This window comes from Petromyzon marinus (genome assembly GCF_048934315.1).
Source record: "Petromyzon marinus isolate PM22_M1 ecotype Great Lakes invasive population chromosome 78 unlocalized genomic scaffold, UKy_Petmar_22M1.pri1.0 chr78_unloc.4, whole genome shotgun sequence".
In the NCBI taxonomy this organism is placed as follows: Eukaryota; Metazoa; Chordata; class Hyperoartia; order Petromyzontiformes; family Petromyzontidae; genus Petromyzon; species Petromyzon marinus.
In genome coordinates, this window is record NW_027422628.1 from 232,278 (window position 1) to 257,590 (window position 25,313).

At 48.9% G+C, this 25,313-nt stretch overlaps 1 protein-coding gene across 1 annotated transcript in view; it reads left to right on the forward strand.

Annotated features, from left to right (window-relative positions):
* LOC116938465 (uncharacterized) overlaps window positions 1–25,313 on the forward strand; it is a 96,306-nt gene that overhangs the window by 6,378 nt on the left and 64,615 nt on the right. The window contains exons 4-7 of the mRNA XM_076058840.1: window positions 2,548–3,721; window positions 8,465–8,575; window positions 17,731–17,872; window positions 21,408–21,572. Of these exons, the coding sequence (XP_075914955.1) occupies window positions 8,466–8,575; window positions 17,731–17,872; window positions 21,408–21,572 (417 nt within the window). The 5' untranslated portion in view covers window positions 2,548–3,721; window position 8,465. The remainder of the gene's footprint in view (window positions 1–2,547; window positions 3,722–8,464; window positions 8,576–17,730; window positions 17,873–21,407; window positions 21,573–25,313) is intronic.

A 25,313-nucleotide genomic window follows, 5' to 3' on the forward strand; every position in this document is an offset into this window, starting at 1 on the left:
ACACCCACCTGCTAGAGGGCTACCTGGGGGAGCTTTGTCTGTGTATGTGTGTGACAACACTTGCCCCTACAGCCACCCTGCTAGAGGGCTACCTGGGGGAGCTTTGTCTGTGTCTGTGTGTGACAGCACTTGCCCCTACACCCACCTGCTAGAGGGATACCTGGGGGAGCTTTATCTGTGTCTGTGTGTGACAGCACTTGCCCCTACAGCCCCCCTGCTAGAGGGCTACCTGGGGGAGCTTTGTCTGTGTCTGTGTGTGACAACACTTGCCCCTACACCCATCTGCTAGAGGACTACCTGGGGAAGCTTTGTCTGTGTCTGTGTGTGACAGCACTTGCCCCTATAGCACCCTGCTAGAGGACTACCTGGGGGAGCTTTGTCTGTGTCTGTGTGTGACAGCACTTGCCCCTACACCCACCTGCTAGAGGGATACCTGGGGGAGCTTTATCTGTGTCTGTGTGTGACAGCACTTGCCCCTACAGCCCCCTGCAAGAGGACTACCTAGGGGAGCTTTGTCTGTGTCTGTGTGTGACACCACTTGCCCCTACAGCCCCCTGCTAGAGGGCTACCTGGGGGAGCTTTGTCTGTGTCTGTGTGTGACAGCACTTGCCCCTACAGCCCCCGTGCTAGAGGGCTACCTGGGGGAGCTTTGTCTGTGTCTGTGTGTGACAGCACTTGCCCCTACAGCACCATGCTAGAGGGCTACCTGGGGGAGCTTTGTCTGTGTCTGTGTGTGACAACACTTGCCCCTACAGCCCTGCTAGAGGCTACCTGGGGGAGCTTTGTCTGTGTCTGTGTGTGACAACACTTGCCCCTACAGCCCTGCTAGAGGCTACCTGGGGGAGCTTTGTCTCATCACCGACCCACCACCCCACCCACCCACTAACCCACCCACCCACTAACCCACCCACCCACTAACCCACACACCCATCCACCCACCCACTAACCCGCCCACCCACTAACCCACCCACCCACCAACTCACCCACCCACCCATTAACCCACACACGCATCCACTCACCCACCCACTAACACACCCACCCACCAATCCACACACCCACCAACCCACACACCCACTAACCCACCCACCCACTAACCCACACACCCATCCAGTCACCCACCCACTAACCCACCCACCAATCCACGCTCCCTCCGACCCACCCATTTGCCCCTAACAGTGCGTTGCAAGTCTACCTGGGAACCATTTGCATTGTGTGTGTGTGTCTGTGTGTGTGTCTGTGTGTGTCTGTGTGTGTGTATGTGTGTGTGTCTGTGTGTGTGTTGAGTGTGTGTGTGTCTGTGTGTGTGTGTCTGTGTGTGTGTCTGTGTGTGTGTGTGTCTGTGTGTGTGTGTCTGTGTGTGTGTATGTATGTGTGTGTGTCTGTGTGTGTGTCTGTGTCTGTGTGTGTGTCTGTGTGTGTGTGTGTGTCTGTGTGTGTGTCTGTGTGTGTGTCTGTGTGTGTGTGTCTGTGTGTGTGTGTGTGTCTGTGTGTGTGTCTGTGTGTGTGTCTGTGTGTGTGTGTATGTGTGTGTGTGTGTCTGTGTGTGTGTGTGTCTGTGTGTGTGTCTGTGTGTGTGTGACTGTGTGTGTGTGACTGTGTAACTGTGTGACTGTGTGTAACTGTGTGACTGTGTGTAACTGTGTGACTGTGTGTAACTGTGTGACTGTGTGTAACTGTGTGTGTGTGTAACTGTGTCTGTGTGTAACTGTGTGTGTAACTGTGTGTGTGTGTAACTGTGTGTGTGTGTAACTGTGTGTGTGTAACTGTGTGTGTCTGTGTGTAACTGTCTGTGTGTAACTGTGTGTGTGTAACTGTGTGTAACTGTGTGTGTGTGTAACTGTGTGTAACTGTGTGACTGTGTGTAACTGTGTGTGTGTAACTGTGTAACTGTGTCTGTGTGTAACTGTGTCTGTGTGTAACTGTGTGTGTAACTGTGTGTGTGTAACTGTGTGTGTGTGTAACTGTATGTGTAACTGTGTGTAACTGTGTGTGTGTAACTGTGTGTGTGTGTGTAACTGTGTGTGTGTGTAACTGTGTCTGTGTGTAACTGTGTGTGTGTGTGTAACTGTGTGTGTAACTGTGTGTGTGTGTAACTGTGTGTGTGTGTAACTGTGACTGTGTGTGTGTGTGTAACTGTGTGTGTGTGTGTAACTGTGTGTGTGTGTAACTGTGTCTGTGTGTAGATTGTCCGCTGGGTGAGTTCCTGGTCTCGTGCTCGGCAGAGTACCAGGGCCTCATGGAGGGCACCTCCTGTGAGCCCAGCTGTGTGTCACTGTGACTGTGTGTCTGTGTGTGTGTGTAACTGTGTGTGTGTGTAACTGTGTGTGTGTAACTGTGTGTGTGTGTAACTGTGTGTGTGTGTGTAGATTGTCCGGTGGGAGAGTTCCTGGTCTCGTGCTCGGCAGAGTACCAGGGCCTCACAGAGGGCACCTCCTGTGAGCCCAGCTGTGGGTCACCGTGACTGTGTGTGTCTGTGTGTAACTGTGTGTGTGTGTAACTGTGTGTCTGTGTGTAACTGTGTGTGTGTGTAACTGTGTGTGTGTGTAGATTGTCCGGTGGGTGAGTTCCTGGTCTCGTGCTCGGCAGAGTACCAGGGCCTCACAGAGGGCACCTCCTGTGATCCCAGCTGTGGGTCACCGTGACTGTGTGTGTCTGTGTGTAACTGTGTCTGTGTGTAACTGTGTGTGTGTGTAACTGTGTGTGTGTGTAACTGTGTGTGTGTGTAACTGTGTGTGTGTGTAGATTGTCCGGTGGGTGAGTTCCTGGTCTCGTGCTCGGCAGAGTACCAGGGCCTCACAGAGGGCACCTCCTGTGATCCCAGCTGTGTGTCACTGTGACTGTGTGTGTCTGTGTCTGTGTGTAACTGTGTGTGTGTGTAGATTGTCCGGTGGGTGAGTTCCTGGTCTCGTGCTCGGCAGAGTACCAGGGCCTCACAGAGGGCACCTCCTGTGATCCCAGCTGTGTGTCACTGTGACTGTGTGTGTCTGTGTGTGTGTGTAACTGTGTGTGTGTGTAGATTGTCCGGTGGGTGAGTTCCTGGTCTCGTGCTCGGCAGAGTACCAGGGCCTCACAGAGGGCACCTCCTGTGAGCCCAGCTGTGTGTAACTGTGACTGTGTGTGTCTGTGTGTGTGTGTAACTGTGTGTGTGTGTGTAGATTGTCCGGTGGGTGAGTTCCTGGTCTCGTGCTCGGCAGAGTACCAGGGCCTCACAGAGGGCACCTCCTGTGAGCCCAGCTGTGTGTAACTGTGACTGTGTGTGTCTGTGTGTGTGTGTAACTGTGTGTGTGTGTAGATTGTCCGGTGGGAGAGTTCCTGGTCTCGTGCTCGGCAGAGTACCAGGGCCTCACAGAGGGCACCTCCTGTGAGCCCAGCTGTGTGTCACTGTGACTGTGTGTAACTGTGTGTGTGTGTGTAACTGTGTGTGTGTGTAGATTGTCCGGTGGGAGAGTTCCTGGTCTCGTGCTCGGCAGAGTACCAGGGCCTCACCGAGGGCACCTCCTGTGATCCCAGCTGTGTGTCACTGTGACTGTGTGTGTAACTGTGTGTGTGTGTAACTGTGTGTGTGTGTAGATTGTCCGGTGGGTGAGTTCCTGGTCTCGTGCTCGGCAGAGTACCAGGGCCTCACAGAGGGCACCTCCTGTGAGCCCAGCTGTGGGTCACCGCACATTGACAGGGGCGGATGCCCTCTGCCCTGCACCCCGGGCTGTGTCTGCCCCCCAGGGTAAGAAGACACTGCTGCTACTACTACTAGTTAGTTAGTACTTACTAATACTAACTAGTTACTACTAGTTAGTACTAACTAGCAGTACTAACTACTATACACTACTAGTTAGTACTACTAGTTAGTTACTAACCAGTTACTACTAGTTAGTACTACTAGTTAGCACTAACTAGTTACTACTACTAGTTAGTACTACTAGTTACTACTACTAGTTAGTACTACTAGTTAGTACTACTAGTTAGTTCTAACTAGTCAGTACTAGTTAGTACTACTAGTTAGTTCTAACTAGTTACTAACTAGTAGTACTAACTAGTACTACTAGTAGTACTAATAGTTAGTACTAGTTAGTACTACTAGTTAGTACTAGTTAGTACTACTAGTTAGTAATACTAGTTAGTAATACTAGTTAGTAATACTACTGTACACTTCTACTAGTTAGTACTACTAGTTAGTACTACTGCTAGTTAGTACTACTAGTTAGTACTACTACTAGTGTCTATGTGTGTCTGTGTGTCTATGTGTGTCTCTGTGTGTGTCTGTGTGTCTGTGTGTGTGTCTGTGTGTGTGTCTCTCTGTGTGTCTGTGTGTGTGTGTCTCTGTGTGTGTGTGTGTGTCTGTGTGTGTGTCTGTGTGTCTATGTGTGTGTGTCTGTGTGTGTGTGTCTATGTGTGTGTGTGTGTAAACTGAAATATGTAACTATTAAGCTTGTGCCGGAGGCCCCGGGGGGACAGGCGCCTATGACGTCTCCTGGCCAAACCCCAATTGGCGGAGCCAGGAGATTGAATACCTACCCTCGGGGCTCCTCCAGAAACATCGAAAAACCACTACGTGTGGCCACGTGGAATGTTCGAACGCTCACTGCGGAGGAGAGGCTGCCACTCCTCTATCGGGAGCTGGACCGGTACCGCCTGTATCTTTGTGGCATTCAGGAGGTCCGGTGGACCGGCTCTGGCTCCTGCCACCATGAGGGGTGGACAGTCCTCTACTCGGGGCAGCAGACTGCCAAACAACAGGGTGTGGGTCTTCTTTTGAACAAAAGAATGAAGGGGGCGTGGGAGCGTGGCGGTGAGGTGTGGGAAGCTGTAAGCCCCAGGCTACTTTGGGCTCACATTCCCATCAACCGGAGGCGAGGAATGGTGGTCGTGGTTACTTATGCCCCCACCGAAGATGAACATCCGTGGAGGGATGCAGGCAAAGCCGATGAGTCAGATGCCTTCTATGACCTCCTGTCACAGGTGCTGGCTAAAGTGGCCCCTCGGGATAGAGTCATCATGTTGGGTGACTTCAATGACCGAGTTGGTCATGATACTGGCACCTGGTCTGGAGTGATTGGAGGGCATGGGCCAGATCAGCTCAATAACAACGGTAGGAGGCTGCTAGATTTTTGTGCAGCCCATGGGCTTGTAATTACCAACACGCTGTTCCGGCATCGGCGCATCCACACAACATCATGGATGCATGCCGGGTCCAAGCAAGAACATCTGCTGGACTACATAGTGACGGAACAGTGGATGCGAGCCCATGTCCTTGACACCATGACCTTCCGTGGAGCTGATCTGCCCTCTGACCATCGACTTGTCATCTGTAAGATGCACCTGCCATTTTTCCACTCCGGTGGTGGGTGTACACCCAGGACCCCATTCCAACCTAAAGTGGCCTGGTCTCAGTTATCTGATGAAAGTTGCAAGCGAGAATTTCATCATCGCTTGCGGCTGGGATTGGCATCGTTCCCGACTCCTCCTGATGTCGAGGGTAAATGGGCGAAGTTTAGGACTGTGACTCATGCAGCTGCAATGGCTGCTTTGGGTACGTGGTCCAGACCTCCCCAGAGACCCTGGCTGACAGAGGAGGTGTTCAGGATGGTTGAGAAAAAGCGACAGGCCCACAGTCATCGGCTACAGAATCCCACGTCAGAGAATGAGGTGGCTTACCGCAGCCTTCGCTCGGAGGTTCGGAGAGCCGTGAGGCGCTGCAAGGATGGGTGGTGGTCACGGGTTGCTGAGGAGATGGAGTCTGCCTCAGGGACCCGCGATCTCAAATCTCTATTTAACTCCATCAAAAAAGTAACCTGCAGCGCCACACCTATTACCATCATTAGGCGAAAAAACGGTGATCCAATCTCCGACCCCCAGGAACAGGTTTACAGGTTTGCTGAGCATTTCTGTGAGGTCCTGGGGGAGGGGATACCCCTCAGCCAGGAAAACATCGTGGCACAAAGTGAGGATGACCCTGCTGAGGCTGCGGTGCCTCAAATATTGGAAGAAGTCACCCCCTGTGAGTGGCTGGCTGAGGTGCCATCTGTTGAGGAAGTACTGAAGGCGATCCGGAGTCTGAGACCAGGAAAGGCACCAGGCAGAGATGATCTCCCAAGCGAAATGCTGAGGGAGGGTGGCGTTTGTGCACAGACTGCCCTACATGACATCATAACAACAGTCTGGACCACTGGCCGGGTTCCGCAGGATCGGAAGGATGCCCTGGTGGTCCCCCTCTTTAAGAAGGGGGACCGCACAGACTGTAACAACTACAGGGGCATCTCACTCCTCAGTGTGCCGGGAAAGGTCCTGGCGCGGATTATTCAACATCACCTTGCCAGGCACGCTGAGTAGAGGCTTGCGGAGCCCCAATGCGGTTTCAGGAAAGGGCGGTCCTGCACAGATGCCATATTTTCCGTCCGTATGCTACAGCAGAGGTGTAGGGAATTCCAGCAAGACCTACATCTCTGCTTTATTGACCTGGTCAAGGCCTATGATACCCATCAGTAGGCCTGGGCTCTGGGTTGTTCTTCGTGCTTTTGGAGTACCTGACCCTCTGCTCACGATCATTAAGGACCTTCATGATAGTGAGCGGGCCCGGGTAAAACTACGTGGCCGGGAGTCAGAGCCATTCCCTGTACACCTTGGTGGTAGGACAGGGATGTCTTTTGGCTCCCACATTATTTAACATCTATTTTGACCACGTAGTTCGTGACGCCTTCAATAGCTGTACCGGGGGAATCTCCATATGGTACAGATATAATGGGAGGCTGATCGATGCCCGGGTGCGGTCAAGGGATGGCTCCCTATTGCTCAACCACGTTATGTATGCCGATGATTTGGTAATAGCTGCTCATTCAGAGGAGGAGTTGGAGACGCTGCTGCTGAGACTGGAGCGTGCCACTAAGAGGTGGGGCCTTACCATCAGCCCCACCAAAACTAAGCACCTGCCTGGGTATTTTGTACCATCGGACACTCCACCCTCACAACTTCCAATCGGTGATGGGGCAGTTGTGGAGAGAGTGGAGAGTTTCCCATACCTGGGCAGTGTGCTTATGACCGGCTCCAGTTTAACAGCAGAGGTCTCACTCCGAATCAGTCGAGCGGCAATATCTTTTCATCGGTTGCGTAACGCTGTGTGGAAGCTACCTGGTCTGTTGCTCCGCACTAAGCTTCAGGTCTTCTCGGCCACGGTCATTCCCTCCCTTCTCTACGCTTGCGAAACGTGGACCCCCCTAATGGAACATCTTCGCCGGTTAGAACATTTAGGCTGGCCTGCTTACGATCCATCCTGGGTTTAACCAGACTGGTTTGTGTGAGGAGCTCACAAATCCTTGAAAGATCTGGGCAAGGTCCCATCGGTGAGCTCCTCCGGCGGGCAAGGCTGCGATGGCTGGGTCATGTAGCCCGCATGCCCAGCCACCGCATGCCGAAACAGCTTTTGTTCGGCCGGATTGAGGGGGCTAAGCGGGCGCGGCACGGGCTAGAGAAGAGATGGAGTGATGTGGTACAGGAGGACGTGGAGCTGAGTGGACTTGCCGATGACTGGTACCAGCGGTGTCAAGATCGGCCTCTGTGGAGGAGGCTCGTGAAGGATGCTACTGGGCAGTTGGAGGTAGTCGCCCTCCAACAACAACGGAGGGCGGAGGAGCGACGCTCAGAACAACGAGTGGAGCGCCGGGTGGCTAAAGCACAGCAGGTTGGCACAGTAGGGGGCACAGGTGGTGCATCAGCCAGTCATCTCAGTCAGTCGACCCGTGGCACCTGCTGGGTCTGCCCCGTGACCTCCTGCCAGCGGGCGTTCGACACTTCACGTGGCCTCAGGGTGCACATAGCCTGGCACAAGCGTCGTGGTGACGTCACCGCCACTTAGTGGCGAATGGCGGTTTTTGTTATTGTTGTTGTCTCTCTGTGTGTAACTGTGTGTGTGTGTAACTGTGTGTGTGTAACTGTGTGTGTATGTGTGTCTCTGTGTGTGTCACTGTGTGTGTGTAACTGTGTGTGTAACTGTGTCTAACTGTGTGTGTGTAACTGTGTGTGTGTGTCTCTGTGTGTGTCTCTGTGTGTAACTGTGTGTAACTGTGTAACTGTGTGTAACTGTGTGTCTGTGTGTGTGTGTAACTGTGTGTGTGTGTAACTGTGTGTGTAACTGTGTAACTGTGTGTGTGTGTCTCTGTGTGTGTCTCTGTGTGTAACTGTGTGTAACTGTGTAACTGTGTGTAACTGTGTGTGTGTGTAACTGTGTGTGTGTCTCTGTGTGTGTGTAACTGTGTGTGTGTGTGTGTCTCTGTGTGTGTCTCTGTGTGTAACTGTGTGTAACTGTGTGTAACTGTGTGTCTGTGTGTGTGTAACTGTGTGTAACTGTGTAACTGTGTGTGTCTCTGTGTGTCTCTGTGTGTGTGTGTGTCTCTGTGTGTCTCTCTGTGTGTCTCTCTGTGTGTCTCTCTGTGTGTCTCTGTGTGTGTCTTTGTGTGTCTCTGTGTGTGTGTAGAATGAAGAGAGACTACAGTGGGCTTTGCGTCTCGCCTGAGGACTGCTCCTGCAAGCACGGAGACCAAACTTTCGCCAGCGGCGAGGTCACCGTCAGGGGGTGCACCACGTGGTGAGTGACGCTGCAAGCCGGCTGTGTCGTCGGCTGTGTCGTAGGCTGTAGGCTGTGTTGTAGGCTGTGTTGTAGGCTGTGTCGTAGGCTGTAGGCTGTGTCGTCGGCTGTGTCGTAGGCTGTAGGCTGTGTTGTAGGCTGTGTCGTAGGCTGTGTTGTAGGCTGTGTTGTAGGCTGTGTCGTCGGCTGTGTCATAGGCTGTAGGCTGTGTTGTAGGCTGTGTTGTAGGCTGTGTTGTAGGCTGTAGACTGTGTTGTAGGCTGTGTTGTAGGCTGTAGGCTGTGTTGTAGGCTGTGTTGTAGGCTGTAGGCTGTGTTGTAGGCTGTGTTGTAGGCTGTGTTGTAGACTGTGTTGTGGGCTGTAGGCTGTGTTGTAGGCTGTGTTGTAGGCTGTAGGCTGTGTTGTAGGCTGTGTTGTGGGCTGTAGGCGTTGTAGGCTGTGTTGTGGGCTGTAGGCTGTGTTGTAGGCTGTGTTGTAGGCTGTGTTGTAGGCTGTAGGCTGTGTTGTAGGCTGTGTTGTAGGCTGTGTTGTACACTGTGTTGTAGGCTGTGTTGTAGGCTGTAGGCTGTGTTGTAGGCTGTGTTGTAGTCTGTGTCGTAGGCTGTGTTGTAGGCTGTGTTGTAGGCTGTAGGCTGTGTTGTAGGCTGTCTTGTAGGCTGTAGGCTGTGTCGTAGGCTGTAGGCTGTGTCGTAGGCTGTAGGCTGTGTCGTCGGCTGTGTCGTAGGCTGTGTCGTAGGCTGTGTTGTAGGCTGTAGGCTGTGTTGTAGGCTGTTGTAGGCTGTGTTGTAGGCTGTGTCGTAGGCTGTGTTGTAGGCTGTAGGCTGTGTTGTAGGCTGTGTTGTAGGCTGTGTTGTAGGCTGTGTTGTAGGCTGTAGGCTGTGTTGTAGGCTGTGTTGTAGGTTGTGTTGTGGTGTTGTAGGCTGTGTTGTAGGCTGTAGGCTGTGTTGTAGGCTGTGTTGTAGACTGTGCTGTAGGCTGTGTTGTAGGGTGTAGGCTGTGTTGTAGGTTTGTTGTAGGCTGTAGGCTGTGTTGTAGGCTGTGTTGTAGGCTGTGTTGTGGTGTTGTAGGCTGTGTTGTGGTGTTGTAGGCTGTGTTGTAGGCTGTAGACTGTGTTGTAGGCTGTGTTGTAGGCTGTGTTGTAGGCTGTAGGCTGTGTTGTAGGCTGTGTTGTAGGCTGTGTCGTAGGCTGTGTTGTAGGCTGTGTTGTAGGCTGTGTTGTAGGCTGTAGGCTGTGTTGTAGGCTGTGCTGTAGGCTGTGTTGTAGGCTGTAGGCTGTGTTGTAGGCTGTGTTGTAGGCTGTGTTGTAGGCTGTGTTGTGGTGTTGTAGGCTGTGTTGTGGTGTTGTAGGCTGTGTTGTAGGCTGTGTTGTAGGCTGTAGGCTGTGTTGTAGGCTGTGTTGTAGGCTGTAGGCTGTGTTGTAGGCTGTGTTGTAGGCTGTAGGCTGTGTCGTAGGCTGTGTCGTAGGCTGTGTTGTAGGCTGTGTTGTAGGCTGTAGGCTGTGTTGTAGGCTGTATTGTAGGCTGTAGGCTGTGTTGTAGGCTGGGGAGTGTGACACACACCTAGTAAGAGTGTGACACACCTAGTAAGAGTGTGACACACCTAGTAAGAGTGTGACACACCTAGTAAGAGTGTCACACACCTAGTAAGAGTGTGTCACACCTAGTAAGAGTGTCACACACCTAGTAAGAGTGTCACACACCTAGTGAGAGTGTCACACCTAGTAAGAGTGTGACACACCTAGTAAGAGTGTGTCACACACCTAGTAAGAGTGTGTCACACACCTAGTAAGAGTGTCACACACCTAGTAAGAGTGTCACACCTAGTAAGAGTGTCACACACCTAGTAAGAGTGTCACACACCTAGTAAGAGTGTCACACACCTAGTAAGAGTGTCACACACCTAGTAAGAGTGTGACACACACCTAGTAAGAGTGTGTGACACACCTAGTAAGAGTGTCACACACCTAGTAAGAGTGTCACACACCTAGTAAGAGTGTCACACACCTAGTAAGAGTGTGACACACCTAGTAAGAGTGTCACACACCTAGTAAGAGTGTGTCACACCTAGTAAGAGTGTGTCACACACCTAGTAAGAGTGTCACACACCTAGTAAGAGTGTCACACACCTAGTAAGAGTGTCACACACCTAGTAAGAGTGTCACACACCTAGTAAGAGTGTGTCACACACCTAGTAAGAGTGTCACACACCTAGTAAGAGTGTCACACACCTAGTAAGAGTGTGTGTCACACCTAGTAAGAGTATGTCACACACCTAGTGAGAGTGTCACACACCTAGTAAGAGTGTCACACACCTAGTAAGAGTGTTACACACCTAGTAAGAGTGTCACACACCTAGTAAGAGTGTGACACACCTAGTAAGAGTGTCACACACCTAGTAAGAGTGTGTCACACCTAGTAAGAGTGTCACACACCTAGTAAGAGTGTCACACACCTAGTAAGAGTGTGTCACACACCTAGTAAGAGTGTGTCACACCTAGTAAGAGTGTCACACACCTAGTAAGAGTGTGACACACCTAGTAAGAGTGTCACACACCTAGTAAGAGTGTCACACACCTAGTGAGAGTGTCACACACCTAGTAAGAGTGTGACACACCTAGTAAGAGTGTCACACACCTAGTAAGAGTGTCACACACCTAGTAAGAGTGTCACACACCTAGTAAGAGTGTCACACACCTAGTAAGAGTGTGACACACCCAGTAAGAGTGTGACACACACCTAGTAAGAGTGTGACACACCTAGTGAGAGTGTCACACACCTAGTAAGAGTGTGTCACACCTAGTAAGAGTGGCACACACCTAGTAAGAGTGTGTCACACCTAGTAAGAGTGTCACACACCTAGTGAGAGTGTCACACACCTAGTAAGAGTGTGACACACCTAGTAAGAGTGTCACACACCTAGTAAGAGTGTCACACACCTAGTAAGAGTGTGACACACCTAGTAAGAGTGTCACACACCTAGTAAGAGTGTCACACACCTAGTAAGAGTGTCACACACCTAGTAAGAGTGTCACACACCTAGTAAGAGTGTCACACACATAGTAAGAGTGTGTCACACACCTAGTGAGAGTGTCACACACCTAGTAAGAGTGTGACACACCTAGTAAGAGTGTGACACACCTAGTAAGAGTGTCACACACCTAGTAAGAGTGTGACACACCTAGTGAGAGTGTCACACACCTAGTAAGAGTGTGACACACCTAGTAAGAGTGTCACACACCTAGTAAGAGTGTGACACACCTAGTAAGAGTGTCACACACCTAGTAAGAGTGTCACACACCTAGTAAGAGTGTCACACACCTAGTAAGAGTGTCACACACCTAGTAAGAGTGTCACACACCTAGTAAGAGAGTGACACACCTAGTAAGTGTCACACACCTAGTAAGAGTGTGACACACACCTAGTAAGAGTGTCACACACCTAGTAAGAGTGTGACACACCTAGTAAGAGTGTGACACACCTAGTAAGAGTGTGACACACCTAGTAAGAGTGTGTCACACACCTAGTAAGAGTGTCACACACCTAGTGAGAGTGTCACACACCTAGTAAGAGTGTGACACACCTAGTAAGAGTGTCACACACCTAGTAAGAGTGTGTCACACCTACTAAGAGTGTCACACACCTTGTAAGAGTGTCACACACCTAGTAAGAGTGTCACACACCTAGTAAGAGTGTCACACACCTAGTGAGAGTGTCACACACCTAGTAAGAGTGACACACACCTAGTAAGAGTGTCACACACCTAGTAAGAGTGTGACACACCTAGTGAGAGTGTCACACACCAAGTAAGAGTGTGACACACCTAGTAAGAGTGTGACACACCTAGTAAGAGTGTGTCACACCTAGTAAGAGTGTCACACACCTAGTAAGAGTGTCACACACCTAGTAAGAGTGTGTCACACCTAGTAAGAGTGTCACACACCTAGTAAGAGTGTCACACACCTAGTAAGAGTGACACACACCTAGTAAGAGTGTGACACACCTAGTAAGAGTGTCACACACCTAGTAAGAGTGTGACACACCTAGTAAGAGTGTCACACACCTAGTAAGAGTGTGACACACCTAGTAAGAGTGTCACACACCTAGTAAGAGTGTCACACACCTAGTAAGAGTGTGTCACACACCTAGTAAGAGTGTCACACACCTAGTAAGAGTGTCACACACCTAGTCAGAGTGTGACACACCTAGTAAGAGTGTCACACACCTAGTAAGAGTGTGACACACCTAGTAAGAGTGTGTCACACACCTAGTAAGAGTGTCACACACCTAGTAAGAGTGTCACACACCTAGTCAGAGTGTGACACACCTAGTAAGAGTGTCACACACCTAGTAAGAGTGTGACACACCTAGTAAGAGTGTGTCACACCTAGTAAGAGTGTCACACCTAGTGAGAGTGTGTCACACCTAGTAAGAGTGTGTCACACACCTAGTAAGAGTGTCACACACCTAGTAAGAGTGTCACACACCTAGTAAGAGTGTGACACACCTAGTAAGAGTGTGTCACACACCTAGTAAGAGTGTCACACACCTAGTAAGAGTGTGACACACCTAGTAAGAGTGTCACACACCTAGTAAGAGTGTGACACACCTAGTAAGAGTGTCACACACCTACTAAGAGTGTCACACACCTAGTAAGAGTGTCACACACCTAGTGAGAGTGTCACACACCTAGTAAGAGTGTGTCACACCTAGTAAGAGTGTCACACACCTAGTAAGAGTGTGACACACCTAGTAAGAGTGTCACACACCTAGTAAGAGTGTCACACACCTAGTAAGAGTGTGTCACACACCTAGTAAGAGTGTCACACACCTAGTAAGAGTGTGTCACACCTAGTAAGAGTGTGACACACCTAGTAAGAGTGTCACACACCTAGTAAGAGTGTCACACACCTAGTAAGAGTGTCACACACCTAGTAAGAGTGTCACACACCTAGTAAGAGTGTCACACACCTAGTAAGAGTGTGTCACACCTAGTAAGAGTGTCACACACCTAGTAAGAGTGACACACACCTAGTAAGAGTGTGACGCACCTAGTAAGAGTGTCACACACCTAGTAAGAGTGTCACACACCTAGTAAGAGTGTGACACACCTAGTAAGAGTGTGACACACCTAGTAAGAGTGTCACACACCTAGTAAGAGTGTCACACACCTAGTAAGAGTGACACACACCTAGTAAGAGTGTGACACACCTAGTAAGAGTGTCACACACCTAGTAAGAGTGTCACACACCTAGTAAGAGTGTGACACACCTAGTAAGAGTGTGACACACCTAGTAAGAGTGTCACACACCTAGTAAGAGTGTCACACACCTAGTAACAGTGTCACACACCTAGTAAGAGTGTCACACACCTAGTAAGAGTGTCACACACCTAGTAAGAGTGTCACACACCTAGTAAGAGTGTCACACACCTAGTAAGAGTGTGACACACCTAGTAAGAGTGTGACACACTTAGTAAGAGTGTCACATACCTAGTAAGAGTGTGTCACACACCTAGTAAGAGTGTCACACACCTAGTAAGAGTGTGACACACCTTGTAAGAGTGTGACACACCTAGTAAGAGTGTGACACACCTAGTAAGAGTGTCACACACCTAATAAGAGTGTGACACACCTAGTAAGAGTGTCACACACCTAGTAAGAGTGTCACACACCTAGTAAGAGTGTCACACACCTAGTAAGAGTGTCACACACCTAGTAAGAGTGTGTCACACCTAGTAAGAGTGTCACACACCTACTAAGAGTGTCACACACCTACTAAGAGTGTGACACACCTAGTAAGAGTGTCACACACCTAGTAAGAGTGTGACACACCTAGTAAGAGTGTCACACACCTAGTAAGAGTGTCACACACCTAGTAAGAGTGTGACCCACCTAGTAAGAGTGACACACACCTAGTAAGAGTGTCACACACCTAGTAAGAGTGTGACACACCTAGTAAGAGTGTCACACACCTAGTAAGAGTGTCACACACCTAGTAAGAGTGTCACACACCTAGTAAGAGTGTCACACACCTAGTAAGAGTGTCACACACCTAGTAAGAGTGTCACACACCTAGTAAGAGTGTAACACACCTAGTAAGAGTGTCACACACATAGTAAGAGTGTCACACACCTAGTAAGAGTGTGACACACCTAGTAAGAGTGTCACACACCTAGTGAGAGTGTCACACACCTAGTAAGAGTGTCACACACCTAGTAAGAGTGTCACACACCTAGTAAGAGTGTGACACACCTAGTAAGAGTGTCACACACCTAGTAAGAGTGTCACACACCTAGTAAGAGTGTCACACACCTAGTAAGAGTGTGACACACCTAGTAAGAGTGTCACACACCTAGTAAGAGTGTCACACACCTAGTAAGTGTGTCACACACCTAGTAAGAGTGTCACACACCTAGTAAGATTGTGTCACACACCTAGTAAGAGTGTCACACACCTAGTAAGAGTGTCACACACCTAGTAAGAGTGTGTCACACACCTAGTAAGAGTGTCACACACCTAGTAAGAGTGTCACACACCTAGTAAGAGTGTCACACACCTAGTAAGAGTGTGTCACACACCTAGTAAGAGTGTGACACACCTAGTGAGAGTGTCACACCTAGTAAGAGTGTGTCACACCTAGTAAGAGTGTTACACACCTAGTAAGAGTGTCACACACCTAGTAAGAGTGTCACACACCAAGTAAGAGTGTGTCACACACCTAGTAAGTGTGTCACACCTAGTAAGAGTGTGTCACACACCTAGTAAGAGTGTCACACACCTAGTAAGAGTGTCACACACCTAGTAAGAGTGTCACACACCTAGTAAGAGTGTCACACACCTAGTGAGTGTGTGACACACCTAGTAAGAGTGTGACACACCTAGTAAGAGAGTGACACACCTAGTAAGAGTGTCACACACCTAGTAAGAGTGTCACACACCTAGTAAGAGTGTGTCACACCTTGTAAGAGTGTCACACACCTAGTAAGAGTGTGTCACACCTAGTAAGAGTGTCACACACCTAGTAAGAGTGTCACACACCTAGTAAGAGTGTCACACACCTAGTAAGAGTGTGACACACCTAGTAAGAGTTTCACACACCTAGTAAGAGTGTGACACACCTAGTAAGAGTGTGACACACCTAGTAAGAGTGTCACACACCTAGTAAGAGTGTGTCACACACTTAGTAAGAGTGTGACACACCTAGTAAGAGTGTGTCACACACTTAGTAAGAGTGTCACACACCTAGTAAGAGTGTGACACACCTAGTGAGAGTGTGACACACCTAGTAAGAGTGTCACACACCTAGTAAGAGTGTCACACCTAGTAAGAGTGTGACACACCTAGTAAGAGTGTCACACACCTACTAAGAGTGTGTCACACACCTAGTAAGAGTGTGACACACCTAGTAAGAGTGTCACACACCTAGTAAGAGTGTCACACACCTAGTAAGAGTGTCACACACCTAGTAAGAGTGTGTCACACACTTAGTAAGAGTGTGACACACCTAGTCAGAGTGTGTCACACACCTAGTAAGAGTGTCACACACCTAGTAAGAGTGTCACACACCTAGTAAGAGTGTCACACACCTAGTAAGAGTGTCACACACCTAGTAAGAGTGTGACACACCTAGTAAGAGTGTCACACACCTAGTAAGAGTGTGACACACCTAGTAAGAGTGTGACACACCTAGTAAGAGTGTCACACACCTAGTAAGAGTGTCACACACCTAGTAAGAGTGTCACACACCTAGTAAGAGTGTCACACACCTAGTAAGAGTGTCACACACCTAGTAAGAGTGTCACACACCTAGTAAGAGTGTCACACACCTAGTAAGAGTGTGACACACCTAGTAAGAGTGTGACACACCTAGTAAGAGTGTCACACACCTAGTAAGAGTGTCACACACCTAGTAAGAGTGTGACACACCTAGTAAGAGTGTGACACACCTAGTAAGAGTATCACACACCTAGTAAGAGTGTCACACACCTAGTGAGAGTGTCACACACCTAGTAAGAGTGTCACACACCTAGTAAGAGTGTCACACACCTAGTAAGAGTGTCACACACCTAGTAAGAGTGTGACACACCTAGTAAGAGTGTGTCACACACCTAGTAAGAGTGTCACACACCTAGTAAGAGTGTGTCACACACCTAGTAAGAGTGTCACACACCTAGTAAGAGTGTGACACACCTAGTAAGAGTGTCACACACCTAGTAAGTGTGTCACACACCTAGTAAGAGTGTCACACACCTAGTAAGAGTGTCACACACCTAGTAAGAGTGTCACACACCTAGTAAGAGTGTCACACACCTAGTAAGAGTGTGTCACACACCTAGTAAGAGTGTCACACACCTAGTAAGAGTGTGACACACCTAGTAAGAGTGTCACACACCTAGTAAGTGTGTCACACACCTAGTAAGAGTGTCACACACCTAGTCAGAGTGTCACACACCTAGTAAGAGTGTCACACACCTAGTAAGAGTGTCACACACCTAGTAAGAGTGTGACACACCTAGTGAGAGTGTCACACACCTAGTAAGAGTGTGACACACCTTCTAAGAGTGTCACACACCTAGTAAGAGTGTCACACACCTAGTAAGAGTGTGTCACACCTACTAAGAGTGTCACACACCTAGTGAGAGTGTCACACACCTAGTAAGAGTGTCACACACCTAGTAAGAGTGTGACACACCTAGTAAGAGTGTGACACACCTAGTAAGAGTGTCACACACCTAGTAAGAGTGTCACACACCTAGTAAGAGTGACACACACCTAGTAAGAGTGTCACACACCTAGTAAGAGTGTCACACACCTAGTAAGAGTGTCACACACCTAGTAAGAGTGTGTCACACACCTAGTAAGAGTGTCACACACCTAGTCAGAGTGTCACACACCTAGTAAGAGTGTGTCACACACCTAGTAAGAGTGTCACACACCTAGTAAGAGTGTGTCACACACCTAGTGAGAGTGTCACACACCTAGTGAGAGTGTCACACACCTAGTAAGAGTGTCACACACCTAGTAAGAGTGTCACACACCTAGTCAGAGTGTCACACACCTAGTAAGAGTGTCACACACCTACTAAGAGTGTCACACACCTAGTAAGAGTGTGACACACCTAGTAAGAGTGACACCCACGCCTCTCTCTCCCCGTGTAGCGAGTGTCTGGGCGGCCTCTTCAGCTGCGTCTCCGATGGCTGTCCCAAGGTTTGCGCCTCTGTGGGTCAGCGAGAATTCCTGCAGTTTGATGGTCAGTGGAAGATATTTGATGCGAGCGACTGCAGCATCAACCTCGCTGAGGTGGGTGACTACTCGCTCAGACACTCAGTCAGTCAATTAGTCACTTAGTCACTCGCTCAGTCACTCACTCAGTCACTCGCTCAGACACTCAGTCACTCACTCAGTCACTCGCTCAGTCACTCACTCAGTCACTCGCTCAGACACTCAGTCACTCGCTCAGACACTCAGTCAGTCGCTCAGTCACTTAATCACTCGCTCAGACACTCATTCAGTCAGTCACTAAGCCACTCGCTCAGACACTCGCTCAGACACTCAGTCACTCGCTCAGTCACTCAGTCACTCGCTCAGACACTTAGTCACTCGCTCAGTCACTCAGTCACTCGCTCAGACACTCAGTCAGTCGCTCAGTCACTTAGTCACTCGCTCAGTCACTCACTCAGTCACTCGCTCAGACACTCAATCAGTCAATTAGTCACTTAGTCACTCGCTCAGACACTCACTCACTCAGTCACTCAGACACTCAGTCACTCAGTCACTCAGCCACTCGCTCAGACACTCAGTCACTCGCTCAGACACTCACTCAGTCACTCACTCAGTCACTCACTCAGTCACTCACTCAGACACTCAGTCACTCAGCCACTCGCTCAGACACTCACTCAGTCACTCACTCAGCCACTTGCTCAGACACTCAGTCACTCAGCCACTTGCTCAGACACTCAGTCACTCGCTCAGACACTCACTCAGTCACTCACTCAGTCACTCGCTCAGACACTCATTCAGTCACTCACTCAGTCACTCACTCAGACACTCAGTCACTCACTCAGACACTCAGTCACTCAGTCACTCAGTCACTCGCTCAGACACTCAGACACTCAGTCTCTCGCTCAGACACTCACTCAGTCACTCAGCCACTCAGTCACTCACTCAGACACTCAGTCACTCGCTCAGACACTCACTCACTCGCTCGCTCAGACACTCAGTGACTCGCTCAGCCACTCACTCAGTCACTCGCTCAGCCACTCAGTCACTCGCTCAGACATTCAGTCAGTCACTCGCTCAGACACTCAGTCACTCGCTCAGACACTCACTCAGCTACTCACTCACTCAGCCACTCAGTCACTCGCTCAGCCACTCAGTCACTCGGTCACTTAGTCACTCAGCCAGCCACTCAGTCACTCACTCAGTCACTCACTCAGCCACTCAGTCACTCGCTCACTCAGTCACTCACTCAGCCAACCATTCAGCCACTCGCTCAGCCACTCAGTCACTCAGCCACTCAGTCAATCACTCACTCAGCTAGCCACTCAGCCATTCGCTCAGCCACTCAGTCACTCGCTCAGCCACTCAGTCACTCAGTCACTTAGTCACTCAGTCAGCCACTCACTCACTCAGCCACTCAGTCACTCGCTCAGCCACTCAGTCACTCAGTCACTCACTCACTCAGCCACTCAGTCACTCGCTCACTCAGTCACTCACTCACTCAGCCAGCCACTCACTCACTCACTCAGTCACTCAGTCACTCGCTCAGCCACTCAGTCACTCACTCACTCAGCCACTCACTCACTCAGCCACTCAGTCACTCACTCAGTCACTCACTCAGCCACTCACTCAGTCACTCAGTCACTCAGTCACTCACTCAGCCACTCAGTCACTCACTCACTCACCCACTCACTCGCTCAGCCACTCACTCACTCAGCCACTCACTCACCCACTCACTCGCTCAGCCACTCACTCACTCAGCCACTCACTCAGTCACTCAGCCACTCACTCACTCACTCAGCCACTCAGTCACTCACTCACCCACTCACTCGCTCAGCCACTCAGTCACTCACTCAGTCACTCACTCAGCCACTCACTCAGTCACTCAGTCACTCAGTCACTCAGCCACTCACTCACTCACTCAGTCACTCACTCAGCCACTCACTCACTCAGCCACTCAGTCACTCACTCAGTCACTCACTCAGCCACTCACTCAGTCACTCAGCCACTCAGTCACTCACTCACTCACTCACCCACTCACTCGCTCAGCCACTCACTCACTCAGCCACTCACTCACCCACTCACTCGCTCAGCCACTCACTCACTCAGCCACTCACTCAGCCACTCAGTCACTCACTCAGCCACTAACTTAGCCACTCACTCAGCCACTCACTCACTCAGCCACTCACTCACTCAGCCACTCACTCACTCAGCCACTCAGTCACTCACTCAGCCACTCACCTAGCCACTCACTCAGCCACTCACTCACTCACTCAGCCACTCACTCAGCCACTCAGTCACTCACTCAGTCACTCACTCAGTCACTCAGTCACTCAGTCACTCAGCCAGCCACTCAGTCACTCGCTCACTCAGTCATTCACTCAGCCAGCCACTCAGCCATTCGCTCAGCCACTCAGTCACTCGCTCAGCCACTCAGTCACTCAGTCACTTAGTCACTCAGTCAGCCACTCACTCACTCAGCCACTCAGTCACTCGCTCAGCCACTCAGTCACTCAGTCACTCACTCACTCAGCCACTCAGTCACTCACTCAGTCACTCACTCAGCCACTCACTCACTCACTCAGCCACTCAGTCACTCACTCACTCAGCCAGCCACTCACTCACTCACTCAGTCACTCAGTCACTCGCTCAGCCACTCAGTCACTCACTCACTCAGTCACTCAGTCACTCGCTCAGCCACTCAGTCACTCACTCACTCAGCCACTCACTCACTCAGCCACTCACTCAGTCACTCACTCAGCCACTCACTCAGTCACTCAGTCACTCAGCCACTCACTCACTCACTCAGCCACTCAGTCACTCACTCACTCACCCACTCACTCGCTCAGCCACTCAGTCACTCACTCACTCAGCCACTCAGTCACTCACTCAGTCACTCACTCAGCCACTCACTCAGTCACTCAGTCACTCAGTCACTCAGCCACTCACTCACTCAGTCACTCACTCACTCACTCACCCACTCACTCGCTCAGCCACTCACTCACTCAGCCACTCACTCACCCACTCACTCGCTCAGCCACTCACTCACTCAGCCACTCACTCAGCCACTCAGTCACTCACTCAGCCACTAACTTAGCCACTTACTCAGCCACTCACTCACTCAGCCACTCACTCAGCCACTCAGTCACTCACTCACTCACCCACTCACTCACTCAGTCACTCACTCACTCAGCCACTCACTCAGCCACTCACTCAGCCACTCACTCAGCCACTCACTCAGCCACTCAGTCACTCACTCACTCAGCCACTCACTCAGCCACTCAGTCACTCACTCACTCACCCACTCACTCGCTCAGCCACTCACTCACTCAGCCACTCACTCAGCCACTCAGTCACCCACTCACTCACCCACTCACCCACTCACTCACTCACCCACTCACTCACTCAGCCACTCACTCAGCCACTCAGTCACTCACTCAGCCACTCACTTAGCCACTCACTCAGCCACTCACTCACTCACTCAGCCACTCAGTCACTCAGCCACTCACTCACTCACTCAGCCACTCACCCACTCACTCACCCACTCACTCACTCACCCACTCACCCACTCACTCACCCACTCACTCACCCATCCTCCCCCCATCGTGGTGAGCAGCTGGAGGTGAGCGACGGAGGCGTGGAGGGTCCCGTGGTGGTGGTGGTGGTGGTGAGTGTCCGTGCCGTGCGCTGTGGCTCGCTGGAGGCGACTTTCTGCTCCAAGGTGGTGAGCATCGAGTTGGAGAGCGGCAGCCTCCAGCTAGACGACTCGGAGGGGCACGTGGTGAGTGTGACGTCAACGTCAACAACAACAACATCACTCACCCACTCACTAACTCAGCCACCCACTCAGTCACTCACTCACCACCCACTCACTCACTCAGCCACCCACTCAGCCACCCACTCACTCAGCCACCCACTCACTCACTCAGCCACCCACTCAGCCACTCGCTCAGCCACCCACTCACTCACTCAGCCACCCACTCACTCACTCACCCACTCACTCAGCCATCCACTCACTCACTCAGCCACCCACTCACTCACTCACCCACTCACTCAGCCACCCACTCACTCACTCACTCAGCCACCCACTCAGCCTCCCACTCACTCAGCCACCCACTCACTCAGCCACCCACTCACTCACTCACCCACTCACTCACTCACCCACTCACTCAGCCACCCACTCACTCACTCAGCCACCCACTCACTCACTCACCACTCACCCAGCCACCCACTCACTCACTCACCCAGCCACCCACTCAGCCACCCACTCACTCACTCAGCCACCCACTCAGCCACTCGCTCAGCCACCCACTCACTCACTCAGCCACCCACTCACTCACTCAGCCACCCACTCAGCCACTCGCTCACTCAGTCACCCATTCACTCACTCAGCCACCCACTCACTCAGCCACCCACTCACTCAGCCACCCACTCAGCCACCCACTCACTCAGCCACCCACTCAGCCACCCACTCACTCAGCCACCCACCCACTCACTCACTCAGCCACCCACTCAGCCACTCGCTCAGCCACCCACTCACTCACTCAGCCACCCACTCACTCACTCACCCACTCACTCAGCCACCCACTCACTCACTCAGCCACCCACTCAGCCACCCACTCACTCAGCCACCCACTCACTCAGCCACCCACTCAGCCACCCACTCACTCAGCCACCCACTCACTCACCCACCCACTCACTCAGCCACCCACTCGCTCACCCACCCACCCACTCACTCAGCCACCCACTCACTCACTCACCCACCCACTCACTCAGTACATCCACACGCGTGCTGTATCAGGATAACGTCACTCTGAGAGAACATCTAAATGTGAACGTGTCTCTGTTCGAGATGCTTAGCATACTTGACCGACATGCAACAAACTTGAAATCAAATGCGAATTTGTTTTATGCCAATTCCTTTCTCAAGGCGCCTTGTTTTACCCACACGCAGCTTCAAGGTCCGTGGCCTGAGCTTGTGGCTGTGTTCCACTCCGGAGCTGTCCTCGCTAGACAGCCCGATCCCTTCACCTGATGAAGGCCGCTTTGAATTGTGGCCGAAACGTCTCGACGATTTTTTGACGTTTTAATCTTTTTTTTTTAAACTTTTTACTTTTACCCACACGTGGTGACTTTTACCCAATAGAACCAAAGGTCACGAAAGCTTCGAGTCTAGAATTGATGTTCATTGATGTTCACGTTTAACACGTGAAGGCGGTGTTTTTGTTTTTTGGAGGGGGAGCGGGTTTAGATGGCGTTGTTTACAAATGTGTCGCACAACCCTCCACCACCCGACACACGGCCAAAGCAGCATTAAAGTGTCACGTTCATCATTACACCTTCTTCCCGGGACCAAAAATAGAGCAATAATAAATATAATAATGATAAAGCTTACGAGGATTCACGTTTACTGCGTTTAACCACAATACCTGCGGTCAAAATGCAAACACAAAATACAACACACACACTATGATCATATCTGATGCATTGTCCTTGACACTGATTGGTCCACACCAAGGGACGGCTTTCTTTTGAGCCTCGACCCCAATTGGTGCTCGACCAGATGACGCCAAGAGGCTTTTACACAGAGCTCAAAGACGATGCCGCTATCATTGTAATGATAAAATAATAAAACTATAAAACAATTAAATTAGTATTCTTGGTTCTTTCGGTAAAGTCACCACGTAGATAGGGAAATAATAAAAATATCAAACAATACAATTAGTATTCTTGGTTCTTTGGGTAAAGTCACCACCACGTAGATAGGCAAACAATAAAATAATAAAAATATAAAACAATAAAATTATTATTCTTGGTTCTTTGGGTAAAGTCACCACCACGTAGATAGGGAAACAATAAAATAATAAAAATATAAAACAATACAATTATTATTCTTGGTTCTTTGGGTAAAGTCACCACATAGATAGGGAAATAATAAAAATATCAAACAATACAATTATTATTCTTGGTTCTTTGGGTAAAGTCACCACCACGTAGATAGGGAAACAATAAAATAATAAAAATATAAAACAATACAATTAGTATTCTTGGTTCTTTCGATAAAGTCACCACCACGTAGATAGGGAAACAATAAAATAATAAAAATATAAAACAATACAATTAGTATTCTTGGTTCTTTCGGTAAAGTCACCACCACGTAGATAGGGAAACAATAAAATAATAAAAATATAAAACAATACAAATATTATTCTTGGTTCTTTGGGTAAAGTCACCACCACGTAGATAGGGAAACAATAAAATAATAAAAATATAAAACAATAAAATTATTATTCTTGGTTCTTTGGGTAAAGTCACCACCACGTAGATAGGGAAACAATAAAATAATAAAAATATAAAACAATAAAATTATTATTCTTGGTTCTTTGGGTAAAGTCACCACCACGTAGATAGGGAAACAATAAAATAATAAAAATATAAAACAATACAATTATTATTCTTGGTTCTTTGGGTAAAGTCACCACCACGTAGATAGGGAAACAATAAAATAATAAAAATATAAAACAATAAATTATTATTCTTGGTTCTTTGGGTAAAGTCACCACCACGTAGATAGGGAAACAATAAAATAATAAAAATATAAAACAATACAATTATTATTCTTGGTTCTTTGGGTAAAGTCACAACCACGTAGAAGGGAAACAATAAAATAATAAAAATATAAAACAATAAAATTATTATTCTTGGTTCTTTGGGTAAAGTCACCACCACGTAGATAGGGAAACAATAAAATAATAAAAATATAAAACAATACAATTATTAGTCTTGGTTCTTTGGGTAAAGTCACCACATAGATAGGGAAATAATAAAAATATAAAACAATAAAATTATTATTCTTGGTTCTTTCGGTAAAGTCACCACCACGTAGATAAGGAAACAATAAAATAATAAAAATATAAAACAATACAATTATTATTCTTGGTTCTTTGGGTAAAGTCACCACCACGTAGATAGGGAAACAATAAAATAATAAAAATATAAAAAATACAATTATTATTCTTGGTTCTTTGGGTAAAGTCACCACCACGTAGACAGGGAAACAATAAAATAATAAAAATATAAAACAATAAAATTATTATTCTTGGTTCTTTGGGTAAAGTCACCACCACGTAGAAGGGAAACAATAAAATAATAAAATATTAAACAATAAAATTATTTTTCTTGGTTCTTTGGGGTAAAGTCACCACCGTGTAGAAGGGAAACAATAAAATAATAAAAATATAAAACAATACAATTATTATTCTTGGTTCTTTGGGTAAAGTCACCACCACGTAGAAGGGAAACAATAAAATAATAAAATATTAAACAATAAAATTATTATTCTTGGTTCTTTGGGGTAAAGTCACCACCGTGTAGAAGGGAAACAATAAAATAATAAAAATATAAAACAATAAAATTATTATTCTTGGTTCTTACGGTAAAGTCACCACCACGTAGATAGGGAAACAATAAAATAATAAAAATATAAAACAATAAAATTATTTTTCTTGGTTCTTTGGGTAAA